This window comes from Delphinus delphis, chromosome 21, assembly GCF_949987515.2.
Source record: "Delphinus delphis chromosome 21, mDelDel1.2, whole genome shotgun sequence".
Classification (NCBI taxonomy): domain Eukaryota; kingdom Metazoa; phylum Chordata; class Mammalia; order Artiodactyla; family Delphinidae; genus Delphinus; species Delphinus delphis.
In genome coordinates this window covers 16,704,199-16,723,938 of record NC_082703.1, presented here as the reverse complement: position 1 = coordinate 16,723,938, position 19,740 = coordinate 16,704,199, and the positions used below count along the sequence as shown (strand labels likewise).

The window sequence follows — 19,740 nt, the reverse complement described above, 5'->3', positions numbered from 1 at the left end:
CCTACAGCCTGTGCTCTGCAACAAAAGAAGCCACTGCAATGAGAAGCCCACGCACCACAAAGACGATCCAGTGCAGCCAAAAATAAATAAATAAAACAAATAAATTTAAAAAAAATAAGAAATAGGGCTTCCCTGGTGGTGCAGTGGTTGAGAGTCCGCCTACCTATGCAGGGCACACACGTTCGTGCCCCGGTCCAGGAAGATCCCACATGCCGCGGAGCGGCTAGGCCCGTGAGCCATGGCTGCTGAGCCTGCGCTCTGCAACGGGAGAGGCCACAACAGTGAGAGGCCCGCGTACCGCAAAAATAAATAAATAAAATAGAAAATAAAATAAAATCAATAGCAAAAAAAAATAGTAGAGGTGATAGTGGTGTTCTAATAATCTATGCTATCCATCATTCTGGTATAAAGCCATGTAAGGGTCAAGTCACAAACGTCAAGGGTGGTGAGCTTTTGAAAAAAAGAAAGAGGAGTGATGTCAGCAACATGTCAGCATAAGTCAGCCCTCATTTTTATCCTTCCCTCCCCTCAACAACAAAAATTCAGCATCCATCCAAAAGCAAAAGTACCTCTGTAGGAGTCGTGGGATCCAGAAACCCAAATTGAACTGACTGGTGAAGTACTGTATCTGTCAAAGCAAACGTGCAAAGTCTGGAAAAGGAAACCACTTACTCAAATGTGCAGATACCAATGTAGGGAATCAAGGATCACGAAAAATCAGGTAAATATGACACCACCAAAAGAAACTAATAAAGCTCTAATAATGGATACTAAAAAAATGCAGATCTATGAACTGTCAGACAACCCTCTTAAAGAAGTTTAGTGACCTACAAGAACATGCAGACAGACAACTAAATGAAATTAGGAACACAATGCATCAACAAAACAAGAAGTAGAATAAACAGAAACTTTAAAAAAAACCCAAACAGAAATCCTGAAGTACAAAAATATAATAACTGATCAGAAGAATTCAATAGAGAGTTTCAAAACCAGACTCAACAATGGAAAAGAAAGAATCAGTGACCTGGAAGATAGGACAATTGAAATTATCCAGTCAGAAAAACAAAAAGAAAAAAGAATGAAAAAGAGTGAAGAAAGCCTATAGGAATTATGGGACACAATGAAAGGAACGATGTTTGCATTATGGGAATTCCAGAAGGAGAAGAGAAAGAAAAAGAGACAAAAAGTATAGTTAATGCAATAATAGCTGAAAACTTCACAAACCTGGGGAGAGAAACAGACCTCTAGTTCCAAGAGGTCCAAAGGACTGCAAATAGGTTAACCCCAAACAGGGCTACACTGAGCACCTGTCAAATGCTGTAAAAAGTCAAATAGGAAAAGTAACCATGATCAAATGGTTACTGCCAAATCTTTAATCATCTGAAGAAAGGAACGATGACATTTTCTCAAGAGCCAATTTAGTAGCAGAATCTGTCACATAGGAAAATTAAGTATTCATGAAAAATTATGCATATCAAATGCCTTTAAAAGTTTCTTTTGTAATGCCAAATCAACTTATGCTACTCATGAAAATTCACTTTGGAAACATAAAACAAACCACAGAACATCCTGCAGTCATTCACCAATATCAGCACCAAAGCTAACGTTCAATAAGCACTTACTATGTTCCAGGCACTATGCTAAGTATACTTTAGAGGATTATCTCATGTAAGGCTCACAACTCTATAGTAGGGAGTAACAAACTATCTCCACTTTACAGATAATTTAGAGAGATTAAGTATCTCGACCAAAGTAACTTTACTAAGCATTTACCAAGTACAAGGCACTATGCTTGAATATGGAAATACAGATACAAAAATAAACCCACAACCCTTCTCCTCAAAGGGCTTGTAGAACAACAGTAACGAGAGACAATAGGCAATAATTCACTTAAGTGCCATAAAGAATAAGCACAGACATCTATCTATCTGAGCCGGAGAAGGGGTACCCTGCTTAAGTTAACACTGGAAGGAAGCATGTAACAGTGGTGAGACAGAAAACAGGAGAGTCAGACAAAGGCTCACTCAGGAAAAGCACTCAAGAGCATGCAAAGAACGCTGGATTGCATCCTAGAGCCATGTAAAGAGCACCCCGCAAGACAGCATTGGCTAGGAAGTCCCAGGGGACGTCTTCAGCTGGGGTGAAGGAAGGGGTGTTAAAGAAAGTCACAACTGAGTAAACGTTTGAAACTAAGTGAATGTGCCCGGATTTCTGGCTCTGGCAAAGAGATGTATGACAAGGCTTTCCTCAGCATTAGGGACTGTAGGAAGCACTATTTGGGGAAGACAGGTGGAACAGAAACTTACATACTTTCATCATCCATGTAGGTTACAGAGTTCTGACTCTTGTGACTTAGGCTTCCCTTAGACTAATTTCATTTATTTAAACAGCTTCATAAAGAAACAGATGGCCTAATTTTATAAATTATGTTCTCAAAGGGGTCAAGTCTAAGCAGTATTAATAGGTTTGTTTTAGAGCTGCCAAACCAGTAATCATTTTGAAGTTTACAAAACAAGTACCCATGAAGTTCAGAAAAGATCAGCCATGAAAAGACAGAGGAAATGATAGTATACTTAAAGTAATAAAGAGGGGAGGGGCAGAGACAAGACAGCATTACTGAGCACGAGGATGCAGAAATAGCAACTCTGGAGGCAGGAAAACTCCCTCCTAGTCCCAGCTTTGTTATTTAGCCTGAAATCTGACTTTCCTGCTCTATCATTCTATAACGCAGTGTTTAAACACCACACACACACACACACACACACACACACACACACACACACACACACACACACACGACATTCGCTTTATGGTTTGGAATAGGCTCCAACATCAAAGCCTGTGACTCACGCTGCTCTCCGTAGGAAGCTATGCTGAATGAGTGCCATGATGATGGTGTTACACCTTGACTCAGCCACTCTTTCTCCCCACAAAGGCTCCAAGAGGAAAAATGCACAGGAAACAAGAGCAAGACACAGCAAAGCCACTCCACAAAGCATTGCACAAAGCCTGATCTTTGAGGAAGGTCCCAGTTTTTCTTTTGCTTAATCTTAACTCAGATGTTAACTAAAAGAACATTATTAAAACATGATCATTTTAAAAATAAAATTAAGTATCTTCCTGAATTTTATTTCGCATGTCTTTACAATGAAACTACGTACCAATCTATTACCTACACAAAAGCAAAAGGAATAAGTATTTCTTAAAAACATTCAAACAGAAAAAAGCATACAGCAAATACATCTTGGGCATACTTACTCTCTTCCACTCTGTTCTTGGGCTAATAGTTTTTAAAGCACATAATAAATTTATGCCCAATTTCTTTCCTACAACGTTTTGGACATAACTTTTGAATAGAGAATTTCAATTCATACAATAAAAACAAAGTTATTTTAGTAAAAGGAACATGAAAATGCACTTCAATGACACCAAAACATACACCAACTTCTAATACTGACAACTGATATTCAAAGACTGGGGACAGCTATACATACTTAAATGGTCCTCCACTAATATTTAATAACTAATTCACAAAGAGGGCCCGGTTACTAAAACATAATGTAGAAAGAGTTCTTTGGGGTAAGGCTGTAAACTGACAAGTTGTACAGTCACGGGTAAAACCCTTAATCCAAGAGGACCTTCCTCAGTAGAACGCTTTCAAATACAAAAAATCAGAAATTCAACTTGAAATGTCTTAAACAATAAGAAAGCTTATTAACTCATATAACAAGGAGTCCAGAGTTGAAGCATTTACAAGGCTAGTTAAGTCATGCCATCAAGTACCCATGTTCTTCCCAATTTTCTACTCCGCCAGCATAAACTTACTGGTTTCGCCCTCAGGCTTGTACTTTTTGTGATTACAAGATGGGTTCAACAATGCATCACATTCTCAAACACATATCCAAAGACAGGAAGAAAGAATTACCCCACTTTGGGTCCTTTATGAAGAAGGAGGAAACTTCCAAAAGCCCCACATAATTGTATCATGTGATCACTCCTAAACCAATAATTTGCAGGGTACTGGATAATCATGATAATCTTTGACTAATAAAAATGATTGCTTGGGGCTTGGGATAGTCCCAACTGCTCCTACTACTTAAATAAAACCAAGGTATACTGTTAACAAAGACAAAGGTAAGGCAAACAAAACTCTGTCACAATCACCAAGATACTGTGATGATTATAAACGATTTAGGTGAAATGCCTGGCATTCTATCTTCTATCAACTCTCCTGTTATGTTTTTTTTTCATTTCCTGAAATAAGCCTTATTTCCAACTCCCAAGTTTGTTAAATTCACTAAATTACAGGACAGTATCTCATTAAATTTAATATGAATAGTAAACAGATCTTACAATTTGTAATCAATCTTGTACCTTAAGTTTTACCACAAAAATCATATGAACTAACTTTCCAATAGTTTGCTTTGTTTCTAAGCAGAGAAGACACTGAACCACAATATTTCTCCAAAAGTTGAGTCAAATCATATTGACAGCAATATTAAGCCATCTCTAAAAATACACATCTAAAATAAACAGTTCCATTTAATAAAATCAGTACCACAATTTATCTAACCTATACTCAAGTGCCCCTTTTCATTAAAGATGGTTGAGTTCTCATAGTAACATACAGAGGAAAGAAAATTTCCTTTTCACTTCCAAACGTCAAACTAGTTAGGTATCTTGATATGAGCAACCAAAAATGTAATAACAATAAATGCTAGTAAAGACTCCTTTTTATTCTTAACTTTTTTCAACTCATTAATGGCTTCAGGATGCTATACTTCTAAGTTAGGACTTTTATCACAGATTGTGAAACACTCTGTAACATAAGTTCACTGTTGACACTGACCTTTTTCCTTCTGACATTAAACAGAGAAACAATCAGGCAAGCAGGCAGAGAGATAGACAGATATCAATTACTATGAAAAAAATACTGTCTATTTTTCTGAATAATATATTTGAAATTTTACTATTCAAACTAAATATTTATGTTTTACATATCTACGTATAATAGAGGAATCATATTTTTGCAAGATGCTCTCCTTAAATCTATGTATGACTCTGCAAGAAATTATGTGAAGTCAGCCTGTGTACAACGTGCAAAACGTAAGAGCTACAAAGATATAGTATTATATATGGCAAGTGATTACTTAAAAAAAAAAAAAAATGAGGTTAAAATTTGTTCCCCATAAAACAGCACTGTTGACAGCAATGAGAAAACAGATGGGCCAGATGGGCAGAGGAAAGGATTGAGAGTTCCCTTTTAGGTATGCTCAATTTTTTTTCTTTTTTGAATTTTATTTTATTTATTTTTTTATACAGCAGGTTCTTAGGCTCAATTTGAGAAGCTGCAGAAATCTTGCCAACAGACAGAATAAAAACTGGATAGAGACTGACGTAAATACTACCTATTTGGTCCACACATACTCATGCACACAGTGTTACATTTGTTCATGATCTAGCAGGAAAAGAGTTACTCCTATACTTAGCCAAAGGTAAATCTATCTTGGTGAAATTAGCATGATGCTCCAGGTGGAAGTCTTGTGGAAAGAAGCAATCGTCACATGGTCTAATACACCAAACAAACCTGGAGACTACTAAGGTAGTCACAGGCATACTGATCACACTCACATCCAAACTCACTGACTATTTAAGGCTAAAGAGAATATGCACAAGTAAATGCAGCCCAAAGCAGTTAACAAATAGCTGATGAATCTGTGGCTCAAGTTTCATGTTTCTGCCCTTTCCCTTTCTCTGTGTCTTCCACGTAGAAGAGAACACATATAGAAGGGGCTGAACATGCTGGTGTTTTGTGTATGTGGAGGAAAATATCCTGAAGTGTTCCCTTTTGACCCAGGTTAGATCCCTTGCGTAGGCAGACGGTTCATCACGGTTTCTACAAAACTTGCAAGGACAAGTACTGACTGACTTTGTTCTAGGCTATCTGTTCAAGGATGTTTGTGTAGCACACAGCTCTGCTAGACACTGTCCCTTCTAGAACAAAGATCAGGTTTGTTTACTTCCCAATTTAATAAAGATAGTGACTCCCTCTAAGGCTGAAGTCAAATACGTTTACTGCCCATCATGAAAGATTTGGGTTCCATAAGCTCAAGGTCCTCTCCTGCTCTGAAATTCACTACATTCGCAGGTGTCAGCTGGCCTGCATCACCAGCACAAACGCTGATACTCTGGCAATTCTATTACTGTAATAACCTGTCCGCCTGTGACCCAGTAATCCCATGCCTTCTGCCATTATCCATGAAACTGCGGCAGGCTAAGCCTCAAAGTTATTGACAAGCAGTTTTGGTCATTTTAAGTAAGACCTGTCATTCCCAATTACTCTTCAAGGAATTACTGTACACAAAAATCTAACTTAGCTGACACAGTTGCCTGACATCAGCATGACAGGTGTATGTGTATACATATCAAAGTATAATTACTATGTGTTTCTTTAAGTTGTGCTCATATGTTTACAAGCTATTTCTTCCACCTAAGTTCTCTGCTTAAAGGTAAAATCAAAATCCATCTCTTACCTCCATCCTCTCCCTATCATTTGCTAAGACACTAAAGTCTCTACTTCAAGGCTGTGCCACTAAAGAGTAACTGGATATATACATCTCAGTGTAAAGTGTGCTTATAGAAGTTATCTCAGAGGCAAATAATAACACTACTTCTCTCTTAAAATATATCTATGAGCTGCTACCTACATGTTGTAGCCTATTCGCTAATCATTTTCTTTGCAGAAAGTATAAATTATTATATTATAGTTGTCCTTCAGTATCCAAGGGGGATTGCTTCCAGGACCCCGGCAGATACCAAAATCTGAAACTGCTCAAGTCCCTCATGCTACAAAATAGTGTGGTACAGTCGGCCCTCTCTGTCTGCAGGTACAAGACCCCCGGATTTGAAGGGCTGACGGTAGCTGCTTTTGATGATGGTAAAGTCATTAAGTCCACTGGAAATCATTACAGAATTTGAGCTTTTATTCTACTATAAGAGGTCATTAGAGATTAAAACAATTCTGATAAGTGTTAACAATATAAGAAATAGAGAAACTGTCAAAATAATGGAAACCCATGATGCATCAGAAATGCAAATGATATACTACTAAGAAGCTAAAGTCTCCCACAAATCTGTATCACTTAACATGAGGATTCAAAACTCACTTAACATGACTTTATTCAATGTAATTAAGGAAACTGACTATAAAAATCTCCCGTCAATTTTCTGTACCTATTTAACTATTTCTCTTGACTATATTCTTAAATAAAGAATATGACAAAATTATTTTTTGATGAATGAAAATGTCTTCATTTAGAAACAGATATATACCTATATATGTAGACACACATACACAAATCCATGAATACTACCAATTCTTCCATGAGGTAAAATCTCCTCTTGGGAAGTTCTCAAGCAATGTTAGAGTTTGGAATTCTCAGTGTTTCATAATAAAATAAGTAATGAACATTTTATTCCATAAACTATACAATTTACAATTATTATAAAGTCAGTTTATTTAGCAAAAAATTTAATTTGAAAAAATTTTTTATCACATTTTAGGATCTCATTATCATGTCTATCTTTCATTTGAATAAAGAATACATAATAGCAGCTACCAAATTACTGATCATTTGTTATGCTCTAGGCATTGCACTAAACACTTTAAATACAGTCTTATTTAATCCCAATGACAACACTGAGATGTAAGTATTACACCTGTATTTTTAATTTTTTTTTTTTTTTTCCCGGTACGCGGGCCTCTCACTGTTGTGACCTCTCCCGTTGCGGAGCACAGGCTCCGGACGCGCAGGCTCAGCGGCCATGGCTCACGGGCCCAGCCGCTCCGCGGCATGTGGGATCTTCCCAGACCGGGGCACGAACTCACGTCCCCTGCATCGGCAGGCAGACTCCCAACCACTGCACCACCAGGGAAGCCCTATACCTGTATTTTTAAACAAAACTAAAATTCAGGGAAGTTAAGTGGTTTGATGTCAATTAGATAGGATATGAATTGTAACTGGACCATCAGTTCTATTCAAAAATCTATGGTGGTAACTATTACTGTCATAAATGTTACTTCCTTAAAAGCAACTAACGTCCAATTCCTGATTCCAGGTTCAACTTTACATTTCCATTTGCGTTCCCCAGAACAAAAGAATACACAATCCATGCCAAGTCAACTATTCCAGTACTTATGTTTGTAATATTTATTGTAGTAAATTAAGTTCCAGCTATTATATTTTCTGGCTCAATTGTGTCAAATCTTATACCCGGCAACAGGTTCTAAACTAAGCAAAAAAAAAAGCAGCAGCAGCCGCCACATTTGATCAAAACAACTCTGGAATATCCCTAGAAAAGTAACACACTCGTGACCAATATTTCCAAGAAAGAATGTTTTTCTTCCGGTATTGGAAGAGATCATAGTTCTTTTGTTTGTTTTTTTAAAGAAGATGTTGGGGGTAGGAGTTTATTAATTAGTTTATTTATTTTTGCTGTGTTGGGTCTTAGTTTCTGTGCGAGGGCTTTCTCTAGTTGTGGCAAGCGGGGGCCACTCTTCATTGTGGTGCGCGGGCCTCTCGCTATCGCGGCCTCTCTTATTGCGGAGCACAGGATCCAGACGCGCAGTAGTTGTGGCTCACGGGCCTAGTTGCTCTGCAGCATGTGGGATCCTCCCAGAACCCGTGTCCCCTGCATTAGCAGGCAGATTCTCAACCACTGTGCCACCAGGGAAGCTCGAGATCATAGTTTTTGAACTGAGTACCAGATACTGAACTAGACTGCATTTCAGAGACGTAAAGTATTAAACATATTTAATTAAGTATTAAATTACTTAATACTTAAATATGTTTAATAACATATTAATATGTTAATTAATGTTAATTAACAATTAATTTGTTGATATGTTAATTAATTATTAAACATATTTAACATAAAGTATTAAAACTTCTACTATATGTTATTTTGCTCTTTTCCTTAAATAAAATATGTGTATTCTACAATATCACCATGTAGTATCATTAGGCTCTCCTATTTAACAGAAATAAAAGTTTTGGAAGACATCCTTTTTAAATCCGCAACAATTTTCTCCCTAATTCTGCATTTTTAAAATAACCTTTATAAAATATATTTAATGGAAATAGATGTTATCACAATTTATAATTACACTAAATTAACAAATGTCACATGTTAAAGTAGTCTTACAATTGGAGATGCTAAGACGCTTTGAAGATGTACACTTTTTAGACTTCTTTTTGGGGCTTTTTTTTTTCCTCCCAACTGAAAGTTACCATGGTTACAATGATCTCTCTAGGAGATAAATCATCAGAATTTGCATGGAGTTCCTCATTGTTTTTAATGCCCTCTGCTCTGGTAAACTACACACACAAAAAACTACTTTTCAAATCTTCTCCCTTTCTCAAGAAAAACTATGCCCACAGCAAACATCATTCTCAATGGTGAAAAACTGAAAGCATTTCCTCTAAGATGAGAAAGAAGACAAAGATGTCCACTCTCGCCACTATTATTCAACATAGTTTTGGAAATCCTAGCCATGGAAATCAGAGAAGAAAAAGAAAAAAAAGGAATACATATTGTAAAAGAATAAGTAAAACTGTCACTCTCTGCAGATGACATGATACTATACATAGAGAATCCTAAAGATGCCACCAGAAAACTACTGGAGCTAATCAACGAATCTGGTAATGTTACAGGATACAAAATTAATGCACAGAAATTTCTTACATTCCTATACACTAAAAACAAAAGATCAGAAAGAGAAATTAAGGAAACAATCCCATTCACCATTGCAACAAAAAGAATAAAATACCTAGGAATAAACCTACCCAAGGAGGTAAAAGACCTGTACTCAGAAAACTATAAGACACTGATGAAAGAAATCAAAGATGACACAAACAGATGGAGAGATATACCATGTCCTTGTATTGGAAGAATCAATATTGTGAAAATGACTATACTACCCAAAGCAATCTACAGATTCAATACAATCCCTATCAAATTACCAATGGCATTTTTTACAGAACTAGAACAAAAAATCTTAAAACTTGTATGGAGATACAAAAGACCCCGAATAGCCAAAGCAATCTTGACGGGAAAAAACGGAGCTGGAGGAATCAGACTCCCTGACTTCAGACTGTACTACAAAGCTACAGTAATCAAGACAATATGGTACTGGCACAAAAACAGAAATATAGATCAATGGAACAGGATAGAAAGCCCAGAGATAAACCCACGCACCTATGGTCATCTAATCTATGACAAAAGAGGTAAGGATATACAATGGAGAAAAGACAGTCTCTTCAATACATGGTGCTGGGAAAACTGGAGAGCTATATGTAAACGAATGAAATTAGAACACTCCCTAACACCATACATAAAAATAACCTCAAAATGGATTAAAGACCTAAATGTAAGACCAGACACTATAAAACTCTTAGAGGAAAACATAGGAAGAACACTCTTCAACATAAATCACAGCAAGATCTTTTCTGACCCACCTCCTAGAGTAATGGAAATAAAAACAAAAATAAACAAATGGGACCTAATGAAACTTAAAAGCTTTTGCACAGCAAAGGAAACCATAAACAAGATGAAAAGACAACCATCAGAATGGGAGAAAATATTTGCAAATGAATCAATGAACAAAGGATTAACCTCCAAAATATATAAACAGCTCATGCACCTCAATTTTAAAAAAACAACCCAATTCAAAAATGGGCAGAAGACCTAAATAGATATTTCTCCAAAGAAGACAAACAGATGGCCAAGAGGCACATGAAAAGCTGATCAGTATCACTAATTATTAGAGAAATGCACATCGAAACTACAATAAGGTATCACCTCACACTGGTCAGAATGGCCATTATCAGAAAATCTACAAACAACAAATGTTGGAGAGGGTGTGGAGAAAAGGGCACCCTCTTGCACTGTTGGTGGGAATGCAAATCGATACAGCCACTATGGAGAACAGTCTGGAGGTTCCTTAAAAAACTAAAAACAGAATTACCATATGACCCAGCAATCCCACTACTGGGCATATACCCACAGAAAACCATAATTCAAAAAGACACACGCACCCCAGTGTTCACTGCAGCACTATTTACAAAGCCAGGTCATGGAAGCAACATAAATGTCCATCGACAGACGAATGGATAAAGAAGATGTGGTACATATATACAATGGAATATTATTCAGCCATAAAAAGGAACAAAATTGGGTCATTTGTAGAGACGTGGATGGACCTAGAGACTGTCATACAGAGTGAAGTAAGTCAGAAAGAGAAAAACAAATATCGTATATTAACTCATATATGTGGAACCTAGAAAAACGGTACAGATGAACCAGTTTGCAGGGCAGAAACTGAGACACAGATGTAGAGAACAAACGTATGGACACCAAGGGGGGAAAGCGGCGAGGCGTGGGGATGGTGGTGGGATGAATTGGGAGATTGGGATTGACATTTATACACTGATGTGTATAAAACTGATGACTAATAAGGACCTGCTGTATAAAAATAAATAAAATTAAATTTAAAAATATAAAAATAAATTTTAAATATGTTGGCAAGGTTCTAAGATAAAAAATTAAAAAAGAGAAAAACTATGAAATCTAAGAAATGTATATAAATACCAAATGCTAGGCAAAAAAATCGTTATATTTGTAAATACAGTCTTAATTTAACAGTGGTTCTTCATCAAACCTCTTACTATAACACCACTAATTTCACTAAGGCCTATTTTTATGTTAAAGTAAAAAAAAGTTAAAATAAAAAAGTTGAAGGCAAAATACTGAGTTCAGAGTTGTTTCAGGCAAGGAGTAAAGAGAAAGAGAATCAGAGTTACTTGTGTGTGAGGCTGTTTTTTCACTCTTTCCACCCAGCTGTCAAGAAAGTTGCGGTAATATTTGAAACCCGAATTAGAGCCACGTGTATGTAAATAAAACTTCACCAGGAAAAACTACTTGCAATTAATATGGAGAGACATTCTCACTAAAATGACGTACAATTAGAAACCTTACATTTCCAAAGTATTTTTTTTCTAATCCCACTAGATCAACCATCCAAGGTAGAGATGGATAACTGAAATTCACAAATAACTCTACAACTACTTTAAATACGGTCAGTTACTTCAATCCGCGTGCTCATCAGAGTTACTATAGGACTAAGATTGAAATCAGGTGATCTGAATTTCACAAATAAACTTGCGCAACCTAAATATGAGGTTATTCGCACAATTATACCTTGAGTTTAATATAAAGAAAAATATACAGCTTTAAAAATGTATATAAAATACAAAATAACTTTAAACACGGTCTCAATATGCTGTTGCCTCCTGAAACGGATAACGAAGAGAGCAGGGTAATAAACACAAAGGACAACTCGTTCCTATAGGTTTGAAATACTCCTAAACGGTATTTTCACATCCAACACACTCTTTTTTACTGACTCGACAGCCCCGAAACTCTGCCTTCAAGTAAGGGTCAAAAACGCTCCGTGTCTTAAAGGTGTGAGGCGCTAGGCGCACAAAAGACGATGCTTCGTTGTTTTTTGAGAAAGCACTGGGCAACCCCACTTTTGAAACTGTGGAGCCCAAAGGACTTGCGCAAAGGCCTCCCAACCTCTCCCCAAAACAGCCATCGCCCACACCTGGCGGCCCGGCTGCCTAGCAACGCGGGAAGGCTGCCTATGAACGCGGCCCGCCTGCCCGGACCCGTCCTGGCCCTCCCGGGAATGCCCAGAGGATTCATTCTACCTCCTTTTTCTTCTGTCCTCCACCGAGCTGGATGCAGAGAAGTAGCAGGAGGAGGAGAAAGGGAAAGCTCCCGGTGGGCAGATACCGCGGTCGCCGCCCCGCCTGCCTCCGGCGTGAAGGAGCGCCCCTGGCACCCATCGCCGCAGGGCCGTGTCTCCTCCACGCTCGGTAACCGTGTGCGCCCAGCTCCTACCGGCGCCCTACACCTGCCAGGCCAGCCGCCGGGAGCCCCCTGACCGTCCCCGCGTGGATGCCTGCGGCCTTGCCAGGGAGCCGGGAAGCACCGGAGGACGCGGAGGAGGTAACTGACGGAGCATCCGGTTCACTGGAAGAGGAGACCTGGAAAAGCCCGGGATGGGGCAGGAAGTGGGCGTGGCGAGGGAGCCGGAGCTTCCGTGCACGCCGCGCTGCGCTCTCGGCCGGACTCCATCCGGAGACCCCGGCAGCGGGGGGCGCGGCTTTCCACCTCGCCGATCTGAACCGTAGGCTGTCCTGCCACTGAAGCCAACACCCGGTCTCGGGAATATGCGAGGGTCCTGTTTATCCAACACTTTACCTGGAACCAGAGACAGACATAATTGCCTTCTTCGATGATGGAGAAGGGCTTTGAGGAATTAGTAAGGATCTGGCCCTTCTAGCTAATGGCAATCTGATCCCATTGGGACATTTTTACTCAACAGTAGTTCAAAGAACTGAGTGATATTGTGATAATAGACATCTTCTATGCCTGTCTAATTATTGTGAACATAGTTTCTTAGCACTTAACATAAACAAAAATCTAAAATAAGAAAGTGATACCGAATATTCTCATTCTAGAAATAATTCTTATCCACAGATGCATAAACTAATTTTTAAAAACTTTAATTATTTCTACAAGTAATGTTTTCCCAATACAATTTTGATTTTCCTGTTTATTACTGTTTTCTCAAACTCATAACACGTTATTTTGATTTGATCAATGCGGTACTACTAATAATGATAACTCAGTGCAAAACATAAATTTTAATATAGCCTCATGTCACAAAAGTTTGTTTATATCAAATTTCAATTTATACAACTCTTTGTCTGCATAGAAGAATGACTCTGAAGCATAAAAAGATCAATAAAAGACTTCCAAGCATAAAAAAGTATATATTAGGATAAAATTCTATCAGATTATACTGCCTGTGGGAGAGTAAATTGGTTTAACCACCTTGAAAAACTGTTTGGCAGTACGTGCTAAAGCTAAATACACCTACCCAAGACCCAAAAGTTCCACATAAACATACAGTCAGCACGTGATAGGTACCAATTTGTATAGCAGCTTTATTCATAAAAGCCCCAAGCTGGAAAAAGACCAAATATCCATCACAGTAAAATAGAGAAATAATTTGTGATATAGTAACACTATATATCAATAAAAACAAACTAATGACACTTATACATAATATGAATGAATTTTACAGCATAAAGATCCAGACACAAAATATATTGGGATTTGTAGAAATAAACAAAGATCAACCAAATGAGAACAGGCAAAGGCCTTTTATTCTGAACTTGCAATAACAAGTGAGTCAGCTGCCATCACCTGAGTTTGGGCAAAGACTCAAAGGTAGGCAGAAAAGTAGGAAACATTAGTAGTAGAAAAAGAGGAAGGCTTCAGCTGTGCTATGACTGGAGGCTGTGGACATGCGGGAAGCTGTAGGTGGGCTGATCAGAAGGGGGCACCTATGTGACTGTCTAGGGGTACATATTTAGCTTTCTCTAGTTGGTCTTAAGCTGGACGCAGGGACAAAAATTAGGGAAGCTGTCAGTTATTAATCAAGCCCTAGCCATTCAGGATCAATTATTACAGAAGTTATTGTTTGGTTTCCTAGATTGTTATTAAAGCTAGCAATCTGACTTCCTACTAGTCCAACTTACAGCAGCCTGGCTTATTGGGTTATGATAGATAAGGGGTTGGTTTCCTGGGTAGGCTGCTGCAGGTTGTGGATCCAAGCTCTATTTTTATATATGATCTGGCCATTGTTGGTTATTATATTTATTATCCCAGATTAGAAGTCAGGACAGTGGAAGAGGACCCAAGAGAGAAACCTGGGGTGCTAAAAATATTTTACAACCTATTTCTTGATCTGAATGCTGGCTATTAGTGTATATTCTTCGTAAAAATGTATTGAGCCAGAAACTTATGATGTATTTATGTGTATTATATTTCAATACAAAATTTACTTTTTAATAAAGAATTTTATGAAAAGCACATATTTAAAATCCTTGGAAGCAATAGAATGGAAATACAAGTTCAGGAGGGTACAAATGTAATATAAAATATTCAACCGTTAAAAAGAAGAGCTCCTTCTTGTTTTTTAGTTTTGTAATGGATAATGACGGCCATCATTTCCATACTTTGGGAATATTTAAAAGAATGCTGTGACTTATTTTTTAAATGTCAGTATCTATAACTTGTTGGAAATTTTAGTCTTTGCAGCTATTTAAACGTATGATGAGAATTTTTAGATATTTGCTTTAAAATGCACAGAAGGGTATCTAGTCTTCCATACTCTTTTAGAGGGATGTTATCAAAGCATTTTGAAGACCATATTTGTCCTGTTTCTGGCACAGAGCTCCTAAAACCCGTGGAATTTCCTAAGTGATGAGAGTGATAAAAGTGTCTTTTGTAACATTGATCAGGTGAGATGTGGAAAGCACCTAAGGATGGTGCTAGTTACCTGGAGAACTAACGAGGTGATGAAAGGGTTGAAGCTTTCAGTCTCAACACCTGACCTCTGGGGAGGGGAGAGCAGGAACTGGAGGTTGAATCAATCCCAGATGGTCAATGATTTAATCTATCATGCCTATGTAATGAATGTTTGAGTTCAGAGAGCTTCTGAGTTGGTGAACAGGTGGAGATCTCGGGGTGGGGGGCGGGGCGGAGAATGATGCACTGGGAGATAGCATGGAAGTTCTGCACCATTTATCTCATACATTTCTCTAGGCATCTCTTCTATGTGGCTGGTCCTGAGTTACATCCTTTTATAACAAACCAATAGCCTAATAAGTAAAATGTTTCCCTGATTCTCTGAGCCACTCTAGCAAATTAATAGAACCCAGGTCATTGGAACTTCCAATTTATGACTGTCAGAAGCACAGGTGTTAACCTGGGTTTGTGTCTGGAGTCTAAGGAGGGGTGGGAGGGTGAGGAGAGAGGAAGGGAGGTGTGCAGTCTTGTAGGGCTGAGGACTTAACTTGTGAGATCTGAGGCTATCTCCTATCTCTGGGGTAAATAGTGCCAAAATTGAGTTCAACTGTAGGACACCCGAGTGGTGTTTGAGAATTCCTGGTGCTATGGAAAAATCCTGCCACACATTGGAATTGGGTGCAGAATGTTTTCAGTGATCAGTGTTGCTTTATCTTTCTTACTTAAAAATACCCAGCACCCAAAGATTATTTTCTAAGTAGCTTAATCATATGTCTAAGTCTGCTGTTAATGCTACTCTCTGGTTATGGAAATGTGCTATATTTGTACTGTCTAATATGGTAGCCACTGGCCATATGTGACTGCTGAGCACTTGAACTGTGGTTAGTGCAACTGAGGAACTGAATGTTTATTTAATTTTAAGCAATTTAAATTTCAGTAGCTACAGTGGCTATTATAATAGTCACTACTGTCCTGAATAGTCCAAGGTCTTGAAGTTCGTTAAGAACCTGGAATATAATCTTAGTTAATACATTAAGTCCTCATGATTGGCAACATTGTAAGAATTTCATAAAATTAAACATTTAAAAAGATGTCCACTGTTTTCATTATGTATATATACATATATGTAGACACACATATATGTTTTCATATATGTTAATTAAAAAAATAATTACTTAAATCATAAATCATTTTAGGGAATTTAAACTGTGTGAAATTTAACCCTGATTTGTATAAATCTAAATATTGTGCTAATATTATTTTTATATGGTAAACTAAATCTAACAGACCCTTTAAATTATGCCAAAAGTTATTTCACATATTGGAACTAATATCTCTTTTTTTAAGCTCATAATTATAGTAATGAAGGCTAGTAAGTGCACACTGAAGCCTCTACAATTTTTAAAACAAATGTAACACCATAATGTTTTTCTTTTTTTTAAACAACTTTTAGTGTTTGCACTAGATATCCCCAAAGTGCATGTATACAAGAAATATGATTTTTCTAATCTGTTACTCTGTAGATTTCCCAAGCACAAGAAAAGGAGAGGGAGAATAACAGAAATAGAAAAATAAGAAGTGAGAAGAAGCCAACTTCCAACAAATATTAAATTATCACTGAAAAGAGCTAATTGTCTTCTCATTTGCAAGGAGAGGAGACAAAGTTTAGATGCAGGAAAACACATTTTGGCATATATACACAAAAGAGAGAAAGAGTGTTTGACAATTTTATCAAGCCATTCAGTTTAAAAGCCAGGGATTATTGTACCCTGAAGAAATGAAATGAAAGAGGAGTCTTCTACATTGAATAAAATAATCTCTTTGCTGTAGTCAAGACAATCTCCCCATGAGAGTTTCTTCCTCTTTTGTTCCAAGGGAGCTTTCAAATGAACATCTTGCTAATGTCAAAAGTTCCCCCAGCAGTCATTGCAGTTTCACATCGTCTCTGGGAAATTTCACCAGTCAGAGAGTAAGTCTATCTTATATTTAGAGAACATAAAGGAAAGAGGGGTTTGGCTTGAAAGAGTTGCAGAGTTAGATCAAGATGGCCCCATGAGAACTCCAGTGGTCAGTAACGTTGGTGTTTGTGCAAACTTGTATCTCTAAAACTTGCCCTGATCAGGAGCCAGAAAACCGCCCCCGACTCTGGGGATGAAACTACATAAATTATTTCTCACAAGACTGAGGGAAAACTCCTTACAAGTTTTTGAAATGGTGACCTAATGCATTTTTACTCAAAGAACATTAGTCTGTTGACACCTTCTGAACTCCTTTTTCAGCACTGGCTGAAAGATGGACTTATCAGGTCTATGTCCATCCCCTCCTTACAGACTTTTCTTCTTATAGAATAAACAAGCAGACCATAGAAGTGAATATGACAAGGCCAGAAAACAATTCACTGAGAAACAACATAAATCTGATCATATGACCAAAAAAGTCCCAAGAGAACTTGTTCTTAAGTAAACAAAAAACCCAATGCTGAAGAATCACAATGAAATAATAATCAGAGCTTAGTTCAGAGTGAAATTAACCTCCCATAAGTGGCCAGGGTGACACCTTGAACACTTGAGCAGGTAGAGATTTCAAAGGGGCCCAGTGTGTACCTTATTACTGAGTCTAGAGTCCTGGTCCAACAGTGAGGGTCTCGGCCCAACCTTAGTGGAACCTGAGTGTCTGTTAATATCCTCCAGCCAAAGAACACACCTGAAGTGGAACTAAGTTGAGTTTATTGGCTCATTGCAAACAAAGGAGATAGCTCATCATGAGGAACTGGGGGAATCTCAGTAAGACTGTTAGAAGAAACTGCTGTAGGATTTAGGCTTGTTTTTTAAATTTTTGGAAGGATTTTTAAAATATGGTTCTGCACTGGATTAGGAACTGTCAGAAACAGGGGCAAGTCCATGATGGTGTCTTAATCATTTCTGTCTAGAAGGTTAGAGGAACAAAGCAGAGCTAAAGATAAAATTGATCAGAAAAGGATGAGTCACTTACATCAGCTGAGATAGGGAACGTTTGGTCATTTTTGTGGTTTGTAATGTGCTCTTCTTTTTGTCTATGTTCTGACAAGATTATAACGGGACTCATTTTTGTCTTTCTCTGTCACAGTCACAGAGTGGCCTTGTGCAAGGTTGGTGTGTTCTGTGAAGTTTTTTTATAATTCAACAGAGGAAAACTAAGACCTGTTAGAACCAGAGGAATCCAAGCTGACTGGAGTCAGGAGCTAATTTGTTCTTCTCATCTTGAGCAAAATTATCTTAATTTCCTAATCAAAAAATCTATAGGATTCTTGTGAGGCTAAATTAAACAATACATATAAGGGAATTATTACAAAGCTCAGAATATATAAATTCTTTTTTTTTTTTTTTTTTTTTTTTTTTTTGTGGTACGCAGGCCTCTTACTGTTGTGGCCTCTCCCATTGCAGAGCACAGGCTCCGGACGCGCAGGCTCAGCAGCCATGGCTCACGGGCCCAGCCGCTCTTGGCATGTGGGATCTTCCCAGACTGGGGCACGAACCCATGTCCCCTGCATTGGCAAGCGGACTCTCAACCACTGAGCCACCAGGGAAGCCCTAAATTCTTAATAAATATTTGCTAGTGTCATGATTATCTTTTACCATTACATTGAAAATATGTTTCCCTCCTGCTGAATAGTAAATACTCTGAGGACAAGGACCGTGTTTAATTTATCTTTGTACTCGCTGCACCGATTACAGTGGAGTCCCTGGGAGCATGGGCACTGGGGCTAGACTCCTTCCTCTTCTTCTTAACTAGCTGTGTGATCTTACGCAGATTACATCACCTCTCTGTGTCTCAGCTTCTTTATTTGTAACATGAGGATAAGAATAAGACAATGACGATGAAAGAAGTGCATGCATGCCAATAATTTAGAACAGTACCTAAAACTTTGTAAATTCTAAAACATTGTAAATTCTATGTTATCTCCCACTGTGGTCCTAGGTGCTCAATAAATATTTAACTGAATCCAGACATGAACTCTACTCTACTAGATACTATAGGCATAGTCCTTGCCTAAGAAACATGGCTAGCAGAGCACAGGGAGATCAGCTTGGTGCTTTGCGGCCACCTAGAGGGGTGGGATAGGGAGGGTGGGAGCGGGGGAGATGCAAGAGGGAAGCGACATGGGAACATATGTATATGTATAACTGATTCACTTTGCTATAAAGCAGAAACTAACACACCAATGTAAAGCAATTATACTCCAATAAAGATGTAAAAAAAAAAAAAAAAAAGAAAGAAACATGGCTAGATATCCAGCAGGTTTCCACTGGAGAGAGG

At 38.0% G+C, this 19,740-nt stretch overlaps 1 protein-coding gene and 1 long non-coding RNA gene across 7 annotated transcripts in view; one reads left to right on the top strand and one right to left on the bottom strand.

Annotated features, from left to right (window-relative positions):
• TUSC3 (tumor suppressor candidate 3) overlaps positions 1-13,097 on the bottom strand; it is a 183,059-nt gene extending 169,962 nt beyond the window's left edge. For 2 of the 5 annotated variants that reach the window (XM_060001511.1, XM_060001510.1), the window contains exon 1: positions 12,771-13,096. In XM_060001511.1, coding sequence (XP_059857494.1) covers positions 12,771-12,908 — 138 coding nt within the window. In that variant the 5' untranslated portion in view covers positions 12,909-13,096. Of the gene's footprint in view, positions 1-12,770 lie in introns of all 5 variants that reach the window. The other 3 variants (XR_009517914.1, XM_060001508.1, XM_060001509.1) reach the window with 3 other exon arrangements.
• Positions 1-19,740, top strand: part of LOC132417736 (uncharacterized) — a 246,078-nt gene that overhangs the window by 209,923 nt on the left and 16,415 nt on the right. The gene's annotated exons all lie outside the window — the stretch shown is intronic.